This window comes from Sander lucioperca, chromosome 11 (assembly GCF_008315115.2).
Source record: "Sander lucioperca isolate FBNREF2018 chromosome 11, SLUC_FBN_1.2, whole genome shotgun sequence".
Lineage (NCBI taxonomy): Eukaryota > Metazoa > Chordata > Actinopteri > Perciformes > Percidae > Sander > Sander lucioperca.
The window spans coordinates 10,131,213-10,157,211 of NC_050183.1; the positions used below are offsets into that span (position 1 = coordinate 10,131,213).

General features: G+C 39.7%; 1 protein-coding gene across 2 annotated transcripts in view; it reads left to right on the plus strand.

Annotated features, from left to right (window-relative positions):
- The window catches only part of oca2 (oculocutaneous albinism II), a 59,664-nt gene that overhangs the window by 6,829 nt on the left and 26,836 nt on the right, over positions 1-25,999 (plus strand). For both annotated transcript variants that reach the window (XM_036007581.1, XM_036007582.1), the window contains exons 4-15: positions 1,261-1,458; positions 1,883-1,940; positions 2,352-2,424; positions 3,056-3,213; positions 3,309-3,391; positions 3,897-4,050; positions 7,589-7,660; positions 8,304-8,369; positions 9,276-9,332; positions 10,515-10,639; positions 14,266-14,404; positions 22,178-22,310. In XM_036007581.1, the coding sequence (XP_035863474.1) occupies positions 1,261-1,458; positions 1,883-1,940; positions 2,352-2,424; positions 3,056-3,213; positions 3,309-3,391; positions 3,897-4,050; positions 7,589-7,660; positions 8,304-8,369; positions 9,276-9,332; positions 10,515-10,639; positions 14,266-14,404; positions 22,178-22,310 (1,316 nt within the window). The remainder of the gene's footprint in view (positions 1-1,260; positions 1,459-1,882; positions 1,941-2,351; positions 2,425-3,055; positions 3,214-3,308; positions 3,392-3,896; positions 4,051-7,588; positions 7,661-8,303; positions 8,370-9,275; positions 9,333-10,514; positions 10,640-14,265; positions 14,405-22,177; positions 22,311-25,999) is intronic.

Consider the following 25,999-nt stretch of genomic DNA (forward strand, 5'->3'; position numbering starts at 1 on the left):
ATAATTAAATACATTATCAAAACCCAACTCATTATGATGAAATGTGACTTCATAACATAAATTTTTAGAATTGTTTGTTTTAAAATAGCCTTTTTGATAGTCTGTTTATATTTAATAATGGCTTTATTTTTTCCCACCAGGACACAGTAGTGTTGTCACCCGTCACTGCACCCTCAGCTTTTAGCAAATAGGCTAACATGTCCCCCCAGCCTCTCTTAAACTAGCAAGCTAAAAAAACGCTACCAAATTTAGCCTCTGTTAGCTAGAGCAGTTGTTCTCAAACTTTTTTCAATAATGTACCCCCTTTTGAAATCTATTTTTCAGCCAAGTACCCCCCTGAACACTGCAAAACATTTTTGGTGGAATAAAAAAAATGTATATAAAAAGGTACAATACAGCTGTTAACAGCTGTTAAGGCTAAACAACAACCTTGTAACTGAAAAACACTTAAATATAACATAGCCTACATTTCAAATGTTTAGAATCCATCACTAAATTCATTCATTCATTGTTAAAGTATAATTATTTTAGGAATTATGCATTAAAATATCTGACATACCCCCTGCAGTACTCCAAAGTACCCCTAGGGGCACTAGTACCCCCATTTGAGAGACACTGACCTAGAGCACCAACAGTGTTAAAGTACTCCTGAATCAACCAACTACAGTCTGAGAACAGTACACAGGCACTGTGGATGGATGTGATTTGATTGAGGAAAATAAGAAAAACATTTCATAATAATAAATTCAGTTATAGTCATTTCCTAAATTCCTAATTTACTGGCCACTTTTTTATACATTTAACACACTTGGGGCTCCATTGTCTGGACGTGTGTATATCATCTTTACTGAAGCTGTTTTACAGGTTATCTTGTTGTCTGACTGGAAGATCATTATTTTTTTTATTTCTTTATTAGAAAAAAACGAGATTACATATTTTTGCTTTTAATATTCCATGTTAGGTAGAATGACATGCTGCCAATGTTATTTAATGAAATGGCTCAACTTATACCATCATTGTACAAGCCTTCTTACATTGATTCGAGTGACAGTGGTGTACAACACTTGTAATGAAATTGTGATTATAGGATGCTCGTCTTTTTACAGACATGTTTTTGCTGGTCAGTATTAGAATTTTTTTTTCGATTTAAGAGCTTACATCTGCAGTTCCATCAACTTAATAACAATGTAGGGTTTATTTCTCTCACTGAAGCTATAGTGGTCGATGCCCAGAGGCCTGACAGTGATTATTCTTTTCCAGTATGACCTACATGACCCTACATGACCCCAGCTTTGTTGGAGGGGAAGAGCCCTGGGACAACGGCTCCCTGGACCTGGAGAGGAGGTATCGGCTGGGCAGTGAGGTCACCAGCCTGTCCCTGTCCCGCTCCAGCTCCACGGAGAAGAGTGACCCTCTGGAAAACCTCAGCCTCAGCTTCAGATTCACCAGTAATATGAAGTGAGACCCCTCTTGTTGCCAATAGGAAACTATGACTATGGAATATTTTATATGCTCTTGGTTCCCGACTTTTTTTCCTTTTAACCCCTCGTCAATGAATTGTGCAGTTTATAGAGTGTGTTTTCCTTCTGAATGTTTAATTTTAATATCTTTTGGAGCCCTGAAGAGGTGAGACTATTGCCTACAATATTAAACAAGAAACAAACACAATTTCTTTTAGAAAAGTGCAAAAATTCTGTGCAGAAGAATTTATATTTTCATTATTTCCTACACTGGTAATAACTCCGGGACACCAGATCTATCTTGTACCCTTGTAGTGGTCCTGATCTCTAGGTTGGAAACCACAGGTATACAGTAAGCTATTATACTGTTCTAAAAGTGTTCTATTACATTCTATTTACTTTCTACCTTTTTGTCTTTTCAGATGCTGCTTCAAAGTCTCCAAAGTTGCCATAATGTTTACTATCGTGGTTCTCTGCAGTGTAAGTGAAAGTGTCCCTGTAGAATAACTGACACTTTTGGTATAATAAAACAAAAGCATCATATTTTAAAACAAACAAACAACCTAATACTTAACTTTAGTTTGTGTGTATTTTAATTACTTCTTTAGTCTTATTAAAGGAAAAGTTCATTTTTGGAAATAAGTTTATTTGCCTTCTTTCAGATAGTAAGATGAGAAGATTATTGTGAATTGTGTGGAATTACACACCACGCAGAACATTTACTACCTGGGGTTAAGCTAGCTAAATTTGCTACATAATGTGTTCACTGAATCTGTTCAGTAGCGTACAGCATATTTCCCATACTTCCTTATTTCTCAGCATCTCGATGTCTCTGAGAGAAACTGTGTGGACTGAGTTAATCATTTGTTGATGAATGTATTCTGGTTTCAGCTGTTCTTCAGCATGTATCCAGACCGAGACAACCCCCGGAGGATGTTGGCAGTCTCTTCAACGGACAGTTTCTGTATCCTTTCCTACTGCATCATTGTCAATGCACATTGTTATTTCATGTAATGTTCTGAAATTAGACAGAAAAAAAGTGGACTGCAAAAGTCCCAGCAGGCCTTTAAAGAACAAGGAGAGGGGTGGGACATAATGCAGTTATGTTCTACTTTGAGTTTAAGGGCATGTGGAGACATGGGAGACAGAACTATTTTGACAGATTAAAAAAAAAAAAAAAATTGCTTAATCCACAAGGGTCATCATTTGGCTTTAATCAGTGTGAATGCTGTAGGAGAAGATACGTAAGAAGGAGTGGTAGCTATCCTCACAGGTTAATACTGTAAATGCTCCCCACTGCTGTGTTTCAGTGTGCACTTCAAGCGCCCTATTGTCTTCATCATATTCTGAAAAGGACTGAGGAGGAACACTGCACAGTTTACGAGATGACTAATTAATTATTCTTACGGAGCGTTTAATCAGCTCCAAAATGTCATCTCTACAAAGTGGGAAAAAACCTTTCCTGTCTCATGTGCTGGTCTTCATTTTACAATTTCAATATATATATATTATATACAGTGGTCTGCAAAAGATTTCATTTTCAAATACACATTCAGCACCTACACATTTTTCTCTTGACGGTCCGCGCCCCACAGCAATGAACCTGACGGATTTTCGTGACAACGCTTTGCTTAAGCTCCAGGTGGGAGGGCCTTTCACAGGAGGGATGATTGACCTCACCAACCAGGAGTATATCCTGATCCAGGTGGAGCAGACGGAGCAGGGGGGACAACGGAGGAGGAGGACTCAGCAGGTGACGCCGTCTATGTGATGCATTCTGCTTCTTTGCTGTATCATTTATGAAGTGTTGATCAGTGAACTCATTTATCTTCTGCTGTTTGTGAACAGGTGATTCATAATTGGACCATCCCTCTGCACAGTGAACGAAGTGACCAGATACTGTTAACTAAAACATTTGAGATGGTCAGCAGGTACTGACTTACTCGCTGTATGACGCTGTGTTAATTTGAACAGGTTGATTTGAACATGCATATTGGCTTCTTTGAATGGCCCTCTTAGGGACTGTATGAATATTATTAAGGGCCAAGGTTATGTCATTCTTATTTTTGCTGGAGGGAGGGTAGTCTGAATTTTCTTGGGACAACAGGGGAAAGCCTTTTTACACCCCAGATTTATATTTTATTTCAGGATTTCCTTTAAAGAATGATTTAAAATGAAAAAAAAAGAAATGACTGGCATTAGGTGAATTAACGCCATACAAAGTCATATAATGCTCCATTATAACTGAGTATGTGGTATTATTTTTCTTGGACAGCATTATATAACATTGTGAGTTGTTCATGCTATTTTGTCTCAACTACCAGACTTCAACATAATGAACATTATATGATTTCTGATAACATTTTCTTGTTTCATATTCAATGAAAGAAAAACAAGCACGTCGTTCTCACTGCTGTGCTTTCCTTAACCGCACAGTGAGCCCATCTTCATCACAGTTCAAGCCTTCCTGCAGGATGATGAGGTGGTGCCGTTATCCATGACCCACCAGTCGCTCTACGTCAATGTGGAGACACAGGTGGCCATTGCTGGAATCATCCTGACTGGGGTCTACGTTCTCATCATCTTTGAGGTAATTGGTCTGTGATGCTCACGCTCTTTTATGGATGATGAATGAGTTTGTTTTCAATACAGTATCTGCTGCCTTGTTGGAAGTGTTACAGCAGAACAAGCTCTGATTTTACCCATGCCTACAGTAATATATTGTACTTAAAGGTGCTGCACAGCCATGGTACATTTTTTTTTTCCACAATATGTTTATTGTCCTTTTCTTAGAACAACCCAACAGTAAAACATACAGTAACAATACAATTTAAGACTACACATATTCACATTACCCAGACAAACCTACTCACACACATATACCCTCATCGCCTTGCACCAATCTAAAGTAAAATATAAATTAAATAAAATTAATATTTTCCATCATCATTTACAATTTTCTTTCAGGTAGAGCCCACCTTTCCATCTTTAATTATATTCCTATATGGTTCCCAAAGTTTAACAAAGTCTTTCCGCTTGCCCTTGTTAGTCTTTCCAGACCAATACATTGCTATAGTTCCTTTATCCACATCCGTAGTGATGATGCTTCCATACTCTTCCAACACAGCGCAATAGCCCTCCTGGCTTGAAGAAGTCCAAAGTCCAATAGTCTAGTCTGTTTCAATGTCCGTTTAAAGTTCTTTGGATATATTCCAAGCAAACAGTGCCCGGCATTTAAAGGGACTTTGGTGTTAAACTAGTCTGACAAACATTTTAAAACATCCTTCCAAAAATCCTGGATCTTTAGACATTCTCATAGACAGTGAAATAGAGTACCTTTCTCAGTCAAGCATTTAGAACACACATCAGGAATATTAGCAGACATGAAGCCTGACAGGAGTTATAGCCATGGTACATTTGAATTTCTCTGGATTAGACCTCTCTTCCGGACTGTGAGTGGGCGCGCACAGACTTTGCTTGTTGTTTGACAGCTCCCTCACTCTTCTGTTATCTTGACTTATTAAGCTTCAAAACCACTGGATCCTACATTTCCCATAATGCAACTTAAGATAGCATCTTCCATTAGATCCTCCCTGCTTCATAAACAGCACAATTAAAGGTAACAAAACCCAGATAGAATTGATATAGTGTTATGTAATAATGCACTGATTTTTTAACCCTAACATGAACAAATCGGCAGTCATAAAACAATAAATGATGATGTAAATGCTTGCACATTTAAAACAGGAGTTTTTTTCCATCTCCATTTTACCACCCATCCATACCATAACTAGGAATAACAAGTTATTATTGTAATTTATTAAATCTATGAAACAAGTCAGATTATCATTACGTTGATGCTTAATGTTTCAGTTGTACGTAATGACACATTAGATATGAATTCATTATCAATTCCACACACATTAGTTATCACTATTTTGATGTGATACTCACTAGCTTCTCATTTGACACATATGCTTGTTTTAGATTTGAACTCCCAGGATGTCCATCTGTAATTCTCATTCATTTCCAGTCAGTGTGTGGTTTAATTAGACGGGCTAATCTCTCTGAGTGCAACAAGGTGTGAACTAAGCGGTGCCGGCATGGGCAATGCTGTGATGTGAAAGTCAACAGCAGGCTGTGTGAGATGTCAGCACAGTTACACTGCACACCCTCGCATGTGTCATCTGTGTTACTGACAGGTCGGCTTGCATAGGCTATCATTGAAGTGTGAGGGATTGTCTCTAAAGTAGAAGAGCAGCCAGTGCATGGCTATTCAGACATCAGCAATATGTCATCTGACTTCAGGTCTGTCATGTCTCCATTTGTGAGTTTCTAATCTATCTGCAGAGGAGATTTGTTTTTCTCCATTAAACTTGAATTAAATGAGTGATCACATATTGTGATTTTCTGAATGATAAGGAAACTCTTAATGTGTTGGTAATTGGACAGCAATCTTCTTATTTTTAATGGGCACTTCAGTGAAATGTTCTTACAGATGTCCAAAGTGAAGAATCACAGCACGGTTTTTCTTTTTCGTCATTCCTGATAAAGGCTGAGGCAAAATGAAGAGGATGCTTTTGTTCTCTTTTATCCATTATCTGAACAGATTTACTCAGACAAAGAGAAGTTTCTGAGAATCTGTAGACTGAGTTCTCATCTATCGTGAGTGGCGAGACCCAGTTTAGAGTTCACAAGTTCAGCAAGGCCAACACATTAAAGATGATGACTGTTGTCATCAAACATTGTTCTTTTACAACACACAACAGAGTTAACGTGACAGAATAAACATGCCAGAAAAACTGCCTTGAATAATGCAAATTAAATAGTTTTTTTTAATTGGCTAGTCTTCCATTTAGGTCAAGACAAAGGTAGTGTCGCATTGCCAGACCTTCCTCCACAGCGCTGCACAGGAAGGTCTGGCTAGTCCACGCAGCATTTCTGGACAGGAGAAAAACGTGCTCTGGTTTATTGGCTTTTTTTTTTTTTTTTATTTCAATCACAATCGTCTTGTGTGGCACTATAAGCGCCGGACGCAGATACGGTGCCTCTGCTAAATAGCCTCGGGAAGGAACTTGTTTTGGTGGAACATGTATACGTAGGGAGGCGAGCTCTGGAATAAAATTGGCTGTCGAGTGCGTGATGAGAATTTTACTCAAAAAAAATAATATAATTTGATTGTTGGTTCTAGCTCAGAGGATGTTTCCCGAATCGACCGGAGTTTAGAATGCCAACACAAGAAAGCGGAAGGTGAGGGACACCTGGCGTCGATGATATAGACAGACAGTTTTTACTATAGAGGATCTTTAATATAGTCTAAGAAAAAGGCCACAGATCCCCGTTTCTCCATCAGGAACAGCCTCTACATTTACCAATATACATAGAGTGACCTACTTTCCTGCAATTTATTTCGGTGGCATGAATGTCAGAGGAGCAGCTCTGATGTCTGATAACACATCCATGCTTATCACAGGCCTCAATATTTAATAATGGGATGCATCATACATGAGAGTAATGATGGAGCCTGGTGGAAGATGGGTGACTCTTAACAGCATCATGGAGTTGTCTGTAATATCCCCTTAAGTTCTGTATTTCTTGATATTTTGCACAGAAGAAAATGACAGACCATCATAGAACTTATGGGACACACTCAGCTATCCGGTTAATGCTACTGTAAATCAGATTTTTTTTTTAGATTAATGGATTTTGGAGAGAGTCTCTTTAAATTGCAGTTTACAGTTTGTGCTGCATTATGGCATCAGGCTCATTTAGTGTACAAGCAAAGTGAAAATAAAACACTGGAACAATGAGAAAGATACAAGGTAATAACGTAACATAAAATGAAATACAACATACCACAAAAAACATCATGTAAATATGGACAAGTGATTGAATAAACCAAGCTGTAGCTTTTTGGCAGTGACTATAAAGTAATTCTACTCATGTGACTTAACCAAAGGTAATTAGGGAGTTTGACTTCACAGAAGAGAATTTCAGATTTGTCATGTAAATGCATAATATATGCTTATGTTGTATCTATATTTAAATGTTGATACTTAAATATTGTAGCCCTCTTTGAATCAGAGGTAGTAAATTAAGTGTTTTTGGTGAATCTTTTTAATTTTCAGATTGTGCATCGTACTCTGGCTGCCATGTTGGGATCTTTGGCAGCCTTAGCTGCTCTGGCTGTCATTGGTGATGTAAGTCTCTTTTACTCTCGTGTTTTTGTGTGTTTATCATGCCTTCACATACTCAGCAAAAGCTTCTATTTTCTAATAATAAATACACAGCCAAGTGGTTAAGTAAAAAAACGGCTGTTAAGAAGCTGATAGTTCTTTGTCTTGGAAAATGTTACTTTAATAATATATTGCAAGAACATATTCTGGAAAAGTTAAATATCACAAGTTGCAAAATCATTTTCAAAGTTCCAGTGTATGCAGAGAAAGCACAGGTGTAATTAACAAACATAATTATGTGTTCCAGTTTGAGGGAGCCTGTGCGGCTCACTGGGACACTTCAGCGGAGCAGAGCCATTGTTGGATTTATAAGTTCCAACTGTGCTTTTCTTGCAATAACAATTCAAAATGCCATCTGCGGAAAAAGACTAAAGGCAGCGTCTAGGCCAGGGAGGAGTTATAGCAGTGCTCAAATACAGTTTTAAATACATTTGTTAAACTTGCCAGGAAGCTTTAGTACTGTACTGAAAATACGTTTGCCTGATCTCAACTAGGGATTGATGTATACAACACTAATTTATTGACTCTTTACCTTTTGCTTTTTCTTCACAGAACTGTAAATAAATCCCTGTGAAATATCTAATTCTTTTCTCTGTCTGTCCCACAGCGGCCCAGTCTGGTTACTGTGGTGGAGTGGATCGACTATGAGACACTGGGTCTTCTGTTTGGCATGGTTAGACTCTTAAGTTAAAGATGTTTTTCGTATGTTAATTTACTCAACAAATCTCCTTTTGGGCAATTTTACAAAAATCTTTATTTTGTATTGCTGCTTGTTTTTACTTTAAAATCTGACATCTTATCTTCATTTTATGTACTTTTTTTTAATCCCAAACTACTGACAGTGAAATTTGGTTCTGTGGAGGCAAGTGAAATTGACAACATAAAACTTGTCTCCATGGAAACAAACATGTGCTGTTAAGTTTGGTATCAAATTGAAGCGTACAACTGAAGCTTTTCTGTGAGGGTTAAAAACAGACCATTCTTTTCAGACACATTATAACTTCATAGCAGGATCCCATCAAACATACTCATTATTCACATAAAAGATAATTCTGCCAGATCAGTGCTATTTAAATTCCATAGTGATACATGACCACAGATGGTAGCTTGCTTCCTTTGGACAACTTCTACTGTCAACAGCTGCCACTTAAATGTTCATCTCATTCTGCGAAATACAGCAGAGGTAGTTTCTGAAAATATTCCAAACCTACAGGCAAGACTTTTCAAGGATATCGTGTATTTATTTGTGCTACAATACACTTACAAAGCAATTATGTTGACCTGTTTATGTATGATTTATAAATTCAGGAGTTGTCACCGAGCTTGCAGTCTCCCTCAAAACATTTTTTTTCTTCTTTGCCTGCCCATACTGTTATGTGTATGATAATAAGGTATCAGTGAAAAGAATATCCTAAAACCCTGAAAGTTGGGCACATTGGAAATATATTTCTGACTGACTACCATCTCTTAAGTGAGCACCATCTTGTTGTCTGTGGCGACTATTTTTGAAAAATCAGGGTGACATATAATCTTGTTACATAATTGTAACATTTAAACAAATGTGTCCTGTTTCTTCTAGATGGTACTGGTGGCCATTTTTTCAGAGACTGGCTTTTTTGATTATTGCGCTGTGAAGGTGAGTTTCTAAATAACAAAATGAATGGTATTATATACATTTTAAATGTGAAGCTATACAGTATCATAGCAGTATTATATATCTTTTGTAACATATCTTTAGCATGTTTACCTTTGGGATATTGAGTGACAAGTCTATGAAAATAGCTGCCCACTGGTATTTTAGAGTTGTCTCAAAGTCGACAGGCTTTGAGCTATTTCTGAAATTAGCATTGATGCATGACAAGCCTGTAGTTTTTATGTTGTCTTACCTGACATGAGCAAGAGTTTGGAAGACCTTGGTAATGTAAGATGAGCTAACACATTGATGCCTATCTTTACATCCTGACTCAAAAGTACATCACATAGGCTGACAAGAAGGACATTCGCTTTGTTTCGTGGTAAAGCTCAGAAAACTGGGCCAGAAACTGACTATTAAAACAAGCCAAAATTATTTAGTGTGTCTTATTTAGAGAACCACATATATTGTTTTTTTTTCTGCAATTGCTCTCGGTATGAATTGATAGATTGATTGTTTAGGTGATAAACATCACCTAAACAGTTTTATTTCTCAACTTAGATCTACATGCATCCTACAAATAATAAAGAGATACACATTCTCAAATGAGTCTGTTACTTGACAATAGAACATAAGACCTTCATCCTGTCTGTACAAGGGTAAAATTCCCTACCATCAGAAAAACAGCTCAGTTTTAATCCTGAATATTCTCTGCGGATTGTGATGGAGGGCGAATGCAGTAGCACTCAGACCTGGAGAATAGAGGGATCATGCAGGCTCATGAATTTTAAGTGTGAGTTGGACAAGGGCAGGCACTCCAAATTAAAATTCCTTCTCTGAGGACAGCTTAGCAGATCTGACATGCAGTACTATTACATTGAAAAGGTGGCCAACCTGAGCCACTCCCCTGGGCTTAAGACTGGTATATTAGCATTACTGACTGAATGGGCACCTGTGTGTAATTCTACACACTACACTATTACACGGCTATTTTTGGAATCTGAGTACACTACACCCCTTCTAGTGCTACTACTCTTAATGGAAATGTAAGCATTCAAGTGCTCATTGATGCTTTCTCAGAAGTGTCAGAACTTCACTCGCACTGGGAGTGAATCAAGACATCCACCTAATGGGTTGCTAATTTCTATTAGCATTGACTCATTGTCATATTCCCTCTCTCTGCAGGCTTACCAATTATCCAGAGGAAGAGTGTGGCCAATGATCATGATCCTCTGTCTCATCGCTGCCATTCTCTCTGCATTTCTGGACAACGTGACCACTATGATGCTTTTCACCCCAGTCACCATCAGGTACAGTATAGCTATTTTTTCTGTGCAGCTGCGTTGGTAAATAGCATCAACTTGGAACAAAGGAAATAATTCCGCACTCTGCTCTTGCTATAGCAACACTGTTTATTTACAGAAAACTAACCTTTTGGTCCCGCCAGGATTTTTTCCTTTGTTCACAGTATAGCTATTTGAAATTTCCATCAGTCCATAATCTCTACCTGCTTGTTCCAACTCACATTGGGTGAGAGGCAGAGTACACCAGGCAGGTTGTCACATAGAGAAAGACAGTTGTTCACTCACATTCACAGCTACTATGTGGACAATATAGAGACTCCAATAATCAACCTAATTTACCTGTATGTTTTTGGACTCCATACGTATGAGACTGTCCTCCATCGAAAAATGACCCCTTCGCTCATTAATGCAAGCAGCTTATAACCATACACCAAAGACCAGTGTTGGGAGTAACGCGTTACAAAAGTAACGCAATTACAGTAATGTATTCCTTTTTGCTTTAACGCAGTAATATAACGCATTACTAATTCAATTTCGCTAATATTATACTCGTTACAGTCTCAGTAACGCGAGTTACAACGCATTTTAACGCAACATTTAGTGGTGCGTTTTTTTTAAGAATTCACCAACACCGCGACACATTTCTTCACAGGAAAAAAAAAAGCCGTATTATTTTCCTGTCGCTGTATTCGATGGTTGAGATGACTGCAGAGACTGATACATTTGCGAGATGGATATTATTTTCAGGAGTTATTACACTGCGTTGAAGTGAGCTGTCCTGTTTCTGTTCCCGTGGTCAGAACCAGAGCCAGAGACGGTACGGACAGCATGTATGTCCCAACAGGTGACGGTACGTCAGCGGCTGACAGATATAAACATGTCAGGAATTAATGCTGAGGCTTGCTACACGTAAATATCATTGCATTTTATCAGCCGTGGAGAGTAACTCTGCCTGTAGTGGAATGGCTTCGAATGACGACCAAAAGCGCTTGTCTTTTACTGTGACCATTTACTGTTCAATATGTTGCAGTTTTACAAACAAGAAAGTGAACAACTTGAGCCTGACGGACATGTTGCTTCTCAGTAAGCTAGCAAGAGTAGCTACACAACAGACAACTTCCGTGTAGCCTACTTCAAAAGGTTGTGTAGGCTACCTTTTCACAAATCAGCTGTAAATCAAGTACTGTAAATAATGTAAATAGTGAGTTTTAATCACACTATAATTGAACATTTCCTTTAGAGTGTTTTAAACTAAACAACATGAATTTCTTATTCAAGTGCTATAAACAAACATTTTACAACAATGCCGTACTTTTAATTGAGTATTTTCATTTTCTCCTAATTGCCTATTATACGTTTTACTTATCTATTTTTGATAGCTTTAGTTACTTTGCATATTTATATTAATTATACAAAATATGAATAATCTATGATGTATTAAAGTGGATTCACAAGCTAGCTGCCAAATCAAACTTCCCCTGTTATTTTGGTAAAAGTAACTCAAAAGTAATGCAAAAGTAGTGTAACGCATTACAATTCAGAGACAGTAATATTGTAATATAACTAATTACTCTCAAATGACAGTAACTAGTAATCTATAATGTATTACATTTTGGAAGTAACTTGCCCAACACTGCCAAAGACTGTAAAAATGATGGACGAGGCTTCCGGTCCTGAAAAGTGAAGCCAATGCGGAAGTGCCTTAAACCTGCGTTTTATCTCATTTCCAGCTGGGGGCATCTCCACTGTTTGCAAAAAGAAGTTTCTATAGAAGTTTATGAAGTTAAGATGACCCTGCTTCTCACTTGATTTATTACGTCAATGAACATTTTCATAATGAGTTTATGGCCTCAATCACTAGTTTCAAGTCTTCTTTAATCCAGCATGATGTTCATTTTGTAAATTATGGTCCCCTTTATTTTAAAATTGATGATAAAACAGGGTGCTTTAGGGGCGTGGCTACATGCCAACCTGTCAATCATGACAGAGGATTAGCATTGTGTAGTATCAAATCATAACAAGAGTTATCTTGAGACACTTTACAGATAGAGTAGGTCTAGACCACACGCTATAATTTACAAAGACCCAACAATTCCAGTAATTCCCACAAGAGCAAGCATTTAGCGCGACAGTGGTGAGGAAAAGCTCCCTTTTAGGAAGAAACCTTGAGTGGTGAGGAAAACTTCCTCGGACAGACCCAGGTTCTTGGTGGGCGGTTGTCTGCCGGTGCTGGTTGGGGGTACGATGAACAGTGGCAAATATAGTCACAATAAAGATAATGGAACTATGACTAGAAATAGTAGTTGTAGTAGTTCATGGTGTAGCAGGGTGAAGCGAGCATAGCATGACATAGCAGGGCATAGCTGGATGTAGCTGGACGTAGCAGGACATAGCAGGGCACTGCACAGCGTAGCAGTTAATTGGAACATTTGAAAAAAAGCGATTTAAAAATGTCTTGTTCAGCGTTATGCTAACCAAGCAGCGTTAACTGGTAACTTAAGGGAAAGTGCTGTTTTTTTGTTATGCTACACATGCAATTGAATGGCGGCAGTACCCGGAGGTCTGGGTTTACCTGCCGGTAAAACTCCCATGGATGACTCCCTTCAGAAGGGTAGCAAATCGGCAACTTTCCCCCTTTAGCGTTTAGCTTAGCGTAGTGCTATTGCAACTATAAACAACACTGGCTTGGCATCCTCCCCAGCTCCACCCTCTGGTCAAAAATCTTCACATCCAGTTGCAAAAAACAACAACATGGTGACACCTGAATCGCCAAACTCAAGGCTTCAAAACGGCAGTCCACAAACCAATGGGTGCCATCACGGATGCTACGTCCACTATTTTTACAGTCTGTGATTACAACCATAGACTGTATAAAACTAGGACCCATATTTACATGTATAGTGGCAACCTCTAATGGCCGCAGTAATTATAATGGGAGCAAAGAAGGAAGTCAGGTGATGTAGTATAAAGAATGACAAGCCTGGTTCGGCACATAACCCCCGTTAAAATGTTTGTTATTAAACAAACCAAAACCAAACGTGTTAAATTAGTAATAAGTGTTTGAGGTGCTAGTATGCAGACTTTCTTTACTTTGGCAAAAGCCAGTAACCCTATAGTATTTTTTTAAATAGTCACATTAATAGATCACAACTTCCTTTCTAAAAAAAAGCTCAATATAATCCATCCCCGGAAACACACATCACATTAAAAAAAAACAGACTACACAGAAGCTACAATTTGCTGTAGTGCAGTGTCTTACAAATCAACTGTATGTGTGCCGCCCACCTCTGTCTCTCCCTCATTGTTAGTGATTCTATTTTCAGCCCTTGAACTAAGTCTATACAGTAAACCATTATTTAGTTCTCAAAATTGCTTTTGCTACCAGAAGGTCAGAATATAGATCATATTTGACTTGCCTGAAATTAGACACCTGATACAAATAACACAGATCTGGGCCAAACAGTGCTCTATTTTGTGACGAGCAGGGTGGATATCCTGTAAAGCTACAATGTTAAAGAACCAATGCTTTTTGTCTTCCAATATCCTTTTTATATATTTATATATTTATTTCTTCCACTCATTGCAATCTAATCACGGCTAAATGGCTTTTCTGTCTCTATCTGATTTTGCAGGTTGTGTGAGGTGCTTAATCTAGACCCCAGACATGTCCTGATTGCAGAAGTAATCTTCACCAACATTGGAGGGGCTGCCACAGCTGTCGGAGATCCACCCAATGTGATTATAGTATCAAATCAGGACCTGCGCAAAGAAGTAGGCACTTTCACAGCTCTCTGCCTAAACTTGCACTAATACACTGTAACAGATCAGCTCGGTGTAATCTGACACATGAACCAGACACTTAGTAAAGCAAACATAATGCTCTTCATGACGTGTGTATGACAGAATAATACTAAGATGAAGGGGAAATTGCTGTTTGAGCTGTACAGATGGTACAGTTCTGACAGGTGAATGATAAATTGAGGAACACATCATCGGAAAATGGATTCACGTCACTTCTAGCCCCTTTATTTATGTTTCTTGTGTCAATAATCAACTATTCTAGAGGGCTGTGGTTTGGAAATTGAGGCAGCAATATTAGTTAGATTGATGGACTTTGTAGCTTAATTACATTTAAGTGTTGTTGGGAGATTCTGAAATTTGCTGTTCAGTTACTAAAGTCACTAGCCTCGTGAGACCGTCCTGATCTGGCGAGCTCCAGTTTTCCACTCGCAGATCAGTCTGGCATCTTGAGACAGAGAAAATTTGGACCGACCAATCAGCGTTGGTTTTGAGGCGGGTTTAGGTGTGACGCAACGAGAAGAGACTGTTCAGTCTAAACAACATGGCGGCTTCCACGGATGAGATAAGTGTAGCTATCGCACAAGTTTTATCTGAATTAGGAAGTATTCCTTCATTGAAAGAAGAGCAAAAAACGGCACTGGAGGCTTTTCTCGGAGGAAAAGATGTTTTTGCTCTTCTCCCGACTGGTTTCGGCAAGAGTTTGATATATTGTTGATCTGATTGGTTGATTTGGCCTGTCTATCACCAACATAGGTGGTGAAACACTGAGTGGCACTGTGTCTTCAGGTTTAGTCTCGCATTTCCAGACCTTTCTCTACAGCACTGTAAGAAGTAAGGTCTGGCTACACCACAGATACATTCTGGGATAGGTAAAAAAAACGCTCTGAATTGTTTGCATTTCTTTAAACCAATTACACTCGACTTGGGCGGAGAAGGTGGCTCTGCAAAATCGGGAAGGAACTTGTTCTGGTGGAACATTTGCACCCCAAAAAAAGAAAATACCACCATTAAATTAAGTTAACTGTTCACATAATACAGTGATGTAGGCTATTTAAATTAGCTGGATACATGGTTAAACATAATTTGCTTTTACCAGTGTATTGCTGTGGCTACTTGGTCCACAGTAATCCCACCAATCAGTCCCAAAACGTCCCAGTTAGAGAGGAAATGACCTAAACATATTCTTTGTAAATCTTTACACTCATTCCCCAAAAGGAACCAAGCAGGCCTGCCTTGTTGCACGATCCAAATTTTCTTCAAAACTTGCCATTTTCAGCGTGTAGCTCGCTAGCTCGATGTTTGTCGTTGTTCCCCGAAGCGAATAGTGTTTGAGAACGGCAACACACAGAGAGCGGAAGGCGAGGGACATGACGCGGCAGATGTGAGGCAATTGTATTGGAAATGTACTCGTTGATTACTTAACTACTAAGACTACTTAACGTTTGACCCTGTGTGTGTCAATGTGTGTGTGTGTGTGTGTGTGTGTGTGTGTGTGTGTGTGTGCATGCTTTGGCAGCATGGTTGGCTGGCACCATACTTCTCAGTCTGTGAAGAGTGCAGTGTTTTGAAAATCTTATCTTATGACACGGTTTTCGGGTAATTGTGAAAGGAGCATCACTGCAACGACAGTAGTAAATACACATTGAGAAACAGGGCTGACAATTATTATTTGGTATGGACTACAGCCAACCACTTTAAAACTCTAATAAGCAGTATGTTAATATTAACATTAAATCCTGCTGCCATTCCCACTATAATTTAACACCCATTCTCTGCAGCTTTATACAGTTTTTAGCGACTCTTAGCTAATGGTTTTGGTTTGTCAGTCCGGTCTTGCATTCAACAGCTGGTAATAAAAAGTACTCTAATGGGAGTGCCATGTTGCAGTGTGTCTGCTAGATGTGTAAGTAGGCAGTTGTATGCTAACATGCTAGACAAGCCTGATTAGTTCTGTTGCTGTGAGTCTTTGTGCCCTCTAGCGGTCAAAAATTACTTCATGCAGCTTTAACGTGCGAGCAAACAAAAACAATTCATCAAAGTTCCTCTACGCAAGGTGCAGCAACAGGTCCTGCATAACTTGGCAATCTGAATTTAGAGCTTGCCAGGTGCTTCAATTACGAAATTTAGGAATTTTACTTTGTTCAAATCTGCAGTTATTTTCCTTTTATTAAAACTGTAGTGTGGGTAAGTGTAAGAACAATCACCCAATACATATACTACTACTACTACTACTACTACTAATAATAATAATAATAATAATAATACATTTTACAAAACAAGTTAAGTAAAAGATCCTAGAGAGAACTTAAATGTCTGTCAGGTAGTCATGCACTTACTGTATCCTTAAAGGTGAGAGTTGTTACATACACAGTGCATACACATTTATAGTGTACATACAGATATTTGCAAGTATTTCATTAGTATGCACTGTGGATGAATTGAATCAACTGTGTTTGCTGGGTTGTACATGTGCTATCTCTGTTCAGCACAATCTCTCCATGTATTTATACAACCGTGAGCTGTGACCCTTATTTATGTTGATGTGCAGGTGATGAATGGAGATGTTGTGGCAGTGAAACCAATTTCTATTTTTGCTGCTGCCATCATAAATCAGGGGAATTAAAAATGTCAAAACAGTGGAGAAAGAAAATGTAACACCTTCCTATTTCAAGGTACCTGCCCGGTACCTGCTCTGCTCTAGCTGTCGTCCTGTAGCCAAACGTTTATAACGTTTGACTTTGAATTTGTACCTACTCCTTTATACTTTTTTTAAGCATAAATATGACTATGTCATACAGTTCATACAGTCATAATAAGCAACAAAGCTGCTCTAAGAGTACCCTCTGATATTGCATTTAATTATTTCCTATTCCTGCATGGAGTAATACCTTCCTAGTGCTCCCCCTTCCTGCAACATACTCACCTGCACCTCAGCAGCAGAACGACCAATAATCAGTCAAGGGGGCCCCGGGGGATTTTATCAGAATACAGCATAGAAAATCTGCTTAGAAATATAGCAAATATTGGATAGGATAGAACAACACAATGTAATTTTGCTAATGTTTCTACTTCAAAACTGTCCTCAAAATTTCAACAAAGTACACAGTTGCCATAGAATGTGTGTTTAAAGTATATGTCTGTTTACCAAATGGAAAGGCAGCTGTTAGCAGAACAGGCAGCAAAGTGACAGTACTCTTATCCAATGGAAATCAAATTTGTCAGATTGACAGCACTCTAGCCCAATGGATTGGGGCGCCACCCAATGTTCCCTCTAATTTTTCATGCGTCTGGGCATACACACAAGCTTCCTGAGCACACTGAGGATCACTGTGAGCAACATCAGTTGTGCATGCTGTGGCCACACACCAGTATCACACCTGTTCAACACCTGGGATCATAGCAAGTTACATGGCTTATTAAAAGAAACAAATTACAGCAGCAATTTCCATTAGTTTACTTTTAATATTTTCAAGGGTTTACCACTCAACCGCTGAGCTACCGGCTCTGGCCCACTTAAAATGAAAAAGACAAAAATCTTGTTGTTCATGAGATGTGTAGTATGTTTTATGTGAGAGTCCTGCTTTGGCCATGGGAAGAGTCCTGCTTTGGCATAGTTTTTGCTTCGCCAGCTTTCTGGTATACTCACATACTTTGCCATGTGATCGTGGATTTGTTGAACTGACAGCATTGATGTATTCATTTTGATGGCCAGTAAAATATTGTCAATGAGAACTTTAACTTGCTCGGGGTCAGATTTTGTTTTGTGCAACAGCTCGTTCCTTTTCTTCCGGTCTTTTGCGCTCTCCCGCAATAATGTACCAATCCCCTGTCCCATCTTGAGTCTTTGTACAATTCCAACAGCTTTCAAATGAGTTTTCTGCTGAATGTGACGCTTGAGGTAGTCCAACTTCCATTCAGTCCACATTTTTCCATCCGAAAACTCGCTTGTTACTTTGGCTTTGCTGCATGTTTTGCAGAGCAGACCTGTCTCACTCAAAAAAGAAAAAATCTCACCCAGTTTCACCACTTGTTCTCCTGTTCCATCTTAAAAGAACTGCATTTCTTTTTTACTTTGGCTTGGTGGGTGGATGTGTCACTGCCCGTTCGTTTCGCCATGATAAGGGGTTTGCATTTGCGTCGCCGTCTCTTATCTCTGCCGCACTGTTGTTAGCTAGCTAACCTGCACGGTGCCATGGCGCGTATGGGCAGGGCACATACACAAGCACTGTCAATGCTATGATTGGCTGCGTAGCGTAAGTGAACCGTATCGTATCATTGGCTGGAGACCTGTCACTCACTAAGTCTATGCGCTGCATAGATTTTCTTGTGCGCTGAGAATGTGCGAGCGGTGCGCGATTGTGCAAGCACGCAGCTTAGAGGGAATGTTGGTGCCACCGGGGGGGGCGGGTGCCACCCCGGGCCCCCCCTCTTGACCCACCCCGGGTTTGTCAGTGTTTCCCAAGGCCCAGATGATGTTTCTAAATGTTTTATGTTTTGTCCACAACTCAAAGATATTCAGTTTACTGTCATAGAGGAGAGAAGAAACTAGAAAATATTCACATTTAAGAAGCTGTAATCACAGAATTTCTTTACTTTTTTTCATAAAAAATGACTCCAACAGATTATTCGATTATGATATATATGTTTGTGTTTAGAATTGTTTTCTTTTACTTTAAAAGGTCTACTTGAAAATGTTGTAGGAACTGCGAAAAAAACTGAAAAAACCCCTGTATACACGATCGAGTGGCACTGCTGTGACACATCATACCTCTATTTAAATATTTGTCAGCCTAACTGACACTAACATTGTTCTTCTCTGCCCCTCCCATGATAGTTTGGAAAAGCATTTAGAGGCACGTTGTATAGATTGTGACAAAAGTGATGTCAGTAAACGGCAGTAAGAACATTTTTGTGAGTTAATAATCAAAGCAGCCTGTCACTGTCTAAAAAGGGCATGGACTTGTAGGCTCCTCTCACACCCTTCACTCTTCTTATACTCAGAGGGCCATAATGCTACATCTCTAGAAGACATGACATTTTCCCAGCTGCTAGATGTGGCATCTGTTCACTGCATGTGACATTTTAGACCTTGCGGGTGCAGCAGTATGTGGTCTCCTCCGGTATGCAGTATCTGCTACCACACCAGACTCCCACGACCCGCTGTCCAGTTTGTCTTGGCTCCGTTTCCCAGGTGACAGATCCGCGAGAACGCAGCAGCAGCAGCGCGCCCATTCAGTCATGTCTGGCCTCTGATAAGGACAGCTTGTGTGTACATGCGTGGTTTGCTTGCCTGTTTGTTTGTTTGTTTGTTTGCATGCTTGCTTGTTTGTGTGAAAGGGATCTCCGGGAGAAATCCAGTGATAGAAAGAATGGCACAGCTGTGAGGTACACTTGTGGTGATTCTGCCCCTCATCAGAGTGTCCTTGTATTTAATTTGTAACAGAGCAAGGTGGCATGGCCCATACACAATCTACCTCTTTTTGCTATCATTTCATTGATATAATAATAAGCTGGAAAATTTCCAGGTCAGCGGTCAATATATCATTAAAATAGTTTAAGTTATAATCCACAAAATAAAAAGGGGGACAATTTACGACAATTTAATAACAGTTTACAGCTGCAAACAGAGATACATTATAGCAGCAAACTTTGTCTTGTAGGAATGATAGAAAATGTGTTACAGAGAGACACAGATACAAGACATTCAGATTCTAGTTTACAACCAAAACAGCAATGGTAAGAGTTTTCACTCACAGCAGGCTTGCATTAGCAGATATCCTTGATGCACAAGGCTGCCCTGAGGGTGAGAGAACATGAATAAAGGAGTAGTCAGAGATGTACTGTACGAGTGAGGCAATGAGGAGACATAGTGACGAAATCAGATCGTGTGAACCTCTGCGTTAAATCTCTGGCATAATTGATGAGATGCTTAAGATCTCTTGCACACCTTCCACAGCTGTTACTGAGATTTCACTTGAAGTGGAACATTCAAACTTTATACTTGATTGAAGACTTGATACCTGGTGTTTCAGATTATTATTTTAAGTGTGAGAATATCTTAATTTAAACTTAATTGTATTGACTGATTTATTCACATTTGCCGTATGCTGGTTTATCCTGCTGCATGTTTTATTGTACCACTCCTCCTCTCCCTTCATCTTAGACTTTTGTTGCAACTTGAAATTGCAAATCCTGTAGAGGTCACTATCAACCACTTTTATCACGGAATATCTGTAGTTCTATTCTTCATGCTGTGCAAGTACAAGAAACAAAGACTTTAATTAGAGACTTTAGAAATGGAATCTTATGTATGTGATATCAGACACACTTCCAAAGTGGAATCTGATAAAATTGTGGTCTTTGTGAAAGATTTGCCATCAAATTTCTTTTAAAGAGCAGCTATTATACTCCTTTTCTGGTCTTAGTTTTTTATTCAGGACTCCTACAGAGCAGCCTGACATGATTCATCGCACAATAAACTGTGAATGTAGATCGTCGAGCAACTCTTACTGTCATCTGTGGCTCCTCTGAAAGCTTGGTTTCCGTTGTGATTGGTCATCTTTCGGATAGTCTACATAAACGATGTTCCACTTCTGGGATTGCTCCGGTGCCACAGAAAATTCCGCCGGATGCATGTATTTTCGCCGATGTCCGTCCCCTTCCTCTTTCTCTGTGTTGGCGTTCTAACCTCCGGTGGATTTCTGAGGACTATGGTTAACTGCTCCTCAGATCTCTGCAGGGTAAATCCAGACAGCTAGCTAGACTATCTGTCCAATCTGAGTTTTCTGTTGCAATACTATTTTACAGCGGCACCGTGCCGAGCTTAGCACCTCCCATGACGATTGTGATTGGTTTAAAGAAATGTCAATAAACCAGAGCACGTTTTTCTCCCATCCTGGAATGCTGTGTGGACTAGTCAGACCCTCCTCCGCTCCGCAGCGTGTGGATGGTCTGGCAAAGTGAGACTATCTTCCGGAAGACCTCCGAATGGTGACGGCTCGGAGTGTGGAGCAGCATGACCATGTAGGGAAGTGTGTTTCATTGACGTAGACAAATACAGGAAATTCATGACCCCACTGAGACCCAATGAGATCCGTACGTTCAGAGCTGGGCAGAGCTAACCCAAGCTGCCTGCAGGACTCACATCTTAATGCATTTACCTCATTATTTGACACTTTGTTATCGTTTAACATGAGTATACAACATTATTACAACATTTATAGGTCAGAAAAGACGAAAAAGCACAATATGTGCTCTTTAAAATGTGCCTCTAACCAAACTAGAGCCTGGTGGACATAAAAATTCTTAAGGATGCAATTACCACTGCCCTTTTGTGTGCAACAATTAAATCCTTTGCTTTTCATTTTGCATGCCATTTCCTCAGGCTGCTCTCAAATACAAACTTATATTGCTTATAATGCCACTTAATATAATGCTACTGGATGCACCTTAATACCTCTATTCTTAGTCAAACGTTATTTGAATTTCTGTAATACAGTGATATAACATGTACATTAGTGGTTACACCTGCAGCTGCTTACATCCTTTTGCAGAGTTTTTCTTTGTCTCAGACAATGAACAGTTTAGCTGAAGTGTTTGAACTTTATTCTCACCTGATGTTCTTTGCGTCATACCGATCATCACTGCATACAGATGTCCTTCTGTTTTCTCACAGAAAACTGATGTCTAGGCACCAATGGTTATATTTGAATGTCTAACACATTATTATTCTTTGTCTTACAGGGGATTGATTTTGCCAGTTTCACAGGCTACATGTTCCTCGGGATATGCCTTGTCCTCCTCACCTCGTTTCCTTTCCTGCGGTTGCTCTACTGGAACAAAAAGCTCTACAACAAAGAGTCCATTGAAATAGTGGGTGAGTTAAGATGAAGGGTGCCGTCAGGCCGGGCGAGTTATCATGTTGTCACGGGGCTGAAATGTAAATTGTAGGATTGCTCTGGATGCAGTACAATCTAGAATCAATTATGATGGCTTTTTAATATAAGTATGAAGTGTGTTAACCCTCTAAGAAGATCTGTGCACATTCTACCCCCACATGGCAGCTACTCATTTTCTCATAGACCTCATAGAAACGTCATTAACTCTGCATTACGGCCTCGGCCCTCTAACTCCCACACATGATGTATAGTGCCCTCTGAATTGAAGACTTTCCCAGGTAATTTCCACAGGATTGCCTTCACATTGTCATCATCGTCCTGAATGATGACGTGCTGGTTAATAAAAGGGAAGATCTCTCTGTGGTCATGATGTGACAGTTAAGATGTTAATGTTTTGACTTTATGTCTAGGTTCACAGCTACTTTAAAATGTGTTTAATTAAAGCACTTATGGGGATATGCTAAGGGCCAAACCAAACCAAACCAAACCAGACCAAAGAGGGTGTGTTACAATCAGAGCATGTGAGTGGAGCGGAGCGCGAAACGATAATTAGCTGAGCGGCTGGGAGCAGCAGGGGGCGACTTTGAGCAGCGGAGCAGAGAGAACGCACAGGTCTGTGAGCGAGAAGCGGAAATTCTCACGGCTCCACTCTGCTCACATGCTGTGGTCACACTCATAGACATAATATATATTATGTCTATGGTCACACTGGCCCATTTGTGTGATGTCCTGTTCTGTTCTTTAACCCCCTAATTAACACATGTAGACTTTATATTATACATTGTTGTTTTCCGTCAAATAATTTAATAATCTCGACATTTCCGACCGACTGCTTTTGTGCTGGAGCTTGTTGCAGGAAACATTCAGTTGTTACAGAAACTCCTGGGCAGCGGAGTGCTTGTGTTTCGTGTTTTACCCTCATGTGACCACGATAGAGGCAGTGATGTTACCGTTTACTGTACGGGACTCTCACACCGCCACAAAACCAACTGACAAGTCTGATCGCCGGTTACATGATTGGCCACCAATCCAAAAGTTTTTAAAGGTTTTCCTGGCTTTTTATTTTTTTATTTCACCTTTATTTTTACAGGCAAGTCATTAAGAACAAGTTCTTATTTACAATGGTGGCCTGACAAGTGGCATAGCCACTTAGGGAAAGGGAAGGAGAGCTCGATAATAAATACATTAGAAATACATACAGTTTAGAAATTACATAAAATACAATTTAAAATACTACACAGAAAACAATAAACACTTATAACGAGAACACTACACAGGCACATGGGTGAGTAAGAGAGGGAGAAACCATTCAAATATTTAGCTGGAAAAATGATTATGTAGAGAAGCAACTGCATATGTGCGTGAACAATGATGATATGGTTTTGAAGGATGAAATGGAAATTAGTTTGTCCAGTTTGAGAATCTTTTGCAGAGCATTCCAGTCGTAAGCGGCAGCAGATTGAAAAGATGCGAGGCTAGAGACAGAGTTGGTTTTGGGAATGCTTAATTGAAGATGAAGTGAGGACCGGGTATTGTATGTGACAGACTTTGGCTGCAGCAGGTGACCTAAGTAAGGAGGTGATCGGCCAAGAAGGGTCTTGTAAATGAAAGTGAACCAGTGAATCTTACAGCGAATGTGAAGGGAGGGCCAGCTGACAGATGAATATAGGGTGCAGTGTATTGAAGGGGGCATTTGTGGCAAACCTGATAGTGGAATGGTAAAGAGTGTCGAGTTTTGATAGAGTGGTCTTGCAAGCAACCCTGTATATAGTGTCTCCATAATCTAACATTGGTGGTCATTGGCTCCTAACCCTAACCCCCTAAACACACTATCCCCATTCTGTCTGACAACCACCCTAGTGTGTGTCAGACTTAGTTCAAAATCATTTGCTGTGGTGAAACACTTTTGCCTTTTTAAGGAGCTCGGCTCCCTCAAGAATGAGTGTGATGACTCAGCCAGTGTCCCGACACCACATGGCTCAACTCAGGAAAACCCTTTACTCTGATGTTCAGCTGTTGTCTTTGACTAGTCTGTAGTAAAAAAAAGGAACGAGAGAGCAGCCTAAGAGCAGCACAGCGCTCTAATCTTGGTTTCACTCTTAGTGTATTTTTGTAATTGTGCTATTGTATAAACTATTTAGCTAATGTGGTACACCGCAGTTCTTTTATATACACTCACCTAAAGGATTATTAGGAACACCATACTAATACCGTGTTTGACCCCGTTTTGCCTTCAGAACTGCCTTAATTCTTCATGGCATTGATTCAACAAGGTGCTGGAAGCATTCTTTAGAAATACTGGCCCATATTGATAGGATAGCATCTTGCAGTTGATGGAGATTTGTGGGATGCACATCCAGGGCACGAAGCTCCCGTTCCACCACATTCCAAAGATGTTCTATTGGGTTGATATCTGGTGACTGTGGGGGCCATTTTAGTACAGTGAAGTCATTGTCATGTTCAAAAAAACAATTTGAAATGATTTGAGCTTTGTGACATGGTGCATTATCCTGCTGGAAGTAGCCATCAGAGGATGGGTACATGGTGGTCATAAAGGGATGGACATGGTCAGAACAATGCTCAGGTAGGCTGTGGCATTTAAATGATGCCCAATTGGTACTAAGGGGCCTAAAGTGTGCCAAGAAAACATTCCCCACACCAGTACACCATCGCCACCAACCTGCCCAGTGGTAACAAGGCATGATGGGTCCATGTTCTCATTCTGTTTACGCCAAATTCTGACTCTACCATCCAACAGAAATCGAGACTCATCAGACCAGGCAACATTTTTACAGCCTTCAACTGTCCAATTTTGGTGAGCTTGTGCAAATTGTAGCCTCATTTTCCTATTTTTAGTGGAGATGAGTGGTACCCGGTGGGGTCTTCTGCTGGTGTAGCCCATCCATCTCAAGGTTGTTCGTGTTGTGGCTTCACAAATGCTTTGCTGCGTACCTCGGTTGTAACGAGTGGTTATTTGAGTCAAAGTTGATCTTCTATCAGCTGGAATTAGTCGGCCCATTCTCCTCTGACCTCTAGCATCAACAAGGCATTTTCACCCACAGGACTGCTGCATACTGGATGTTTTTCCTTTTTCAGACCATTCTTTATAAACCCTAGAAATGGTTGTGTGTAAAAATCCCAGTAATTGAGCAGATTGTGAAATACTCAAACCAGCCCGTCTGGCACCAACAACCATGCCACGCTCAAAGTTGCTTAGATTCGTTCCCATTCTGACATTCAGTTTGAGAGTTCAGGAGATTGTCTAGACCTGGACGACACCCCTAAATGCATTGAAGCAGCTGTCATGTGATTGGTTGATTAGATAATTGCATTAACGTAAAATCTTATCTAAAATCTTACAGGTGTTCCTAATAATCCTTTAGGTGAGTGTATCGCAATAATTATCCATTAACATACTTTATATTGTCCAGACATTGTCCAGAGATAGAGTAAGATCATTTAATAAGAGTAAAAACCACAGGGTGTGTTTAGTTTGGATAGTATCTGTGTCCTCCATCCTAGAAGCTATTCGCTGCTGCCATAGATCTTTGCATACGACACCCTGGGGATGTAGAGAATGGGCAAAGTAATAAAACGGAGATATTTGTGTATTCTAGAAACACAGCCACCTCTCATCATTGTTTACCCACAATAGTACAGTGCCCCC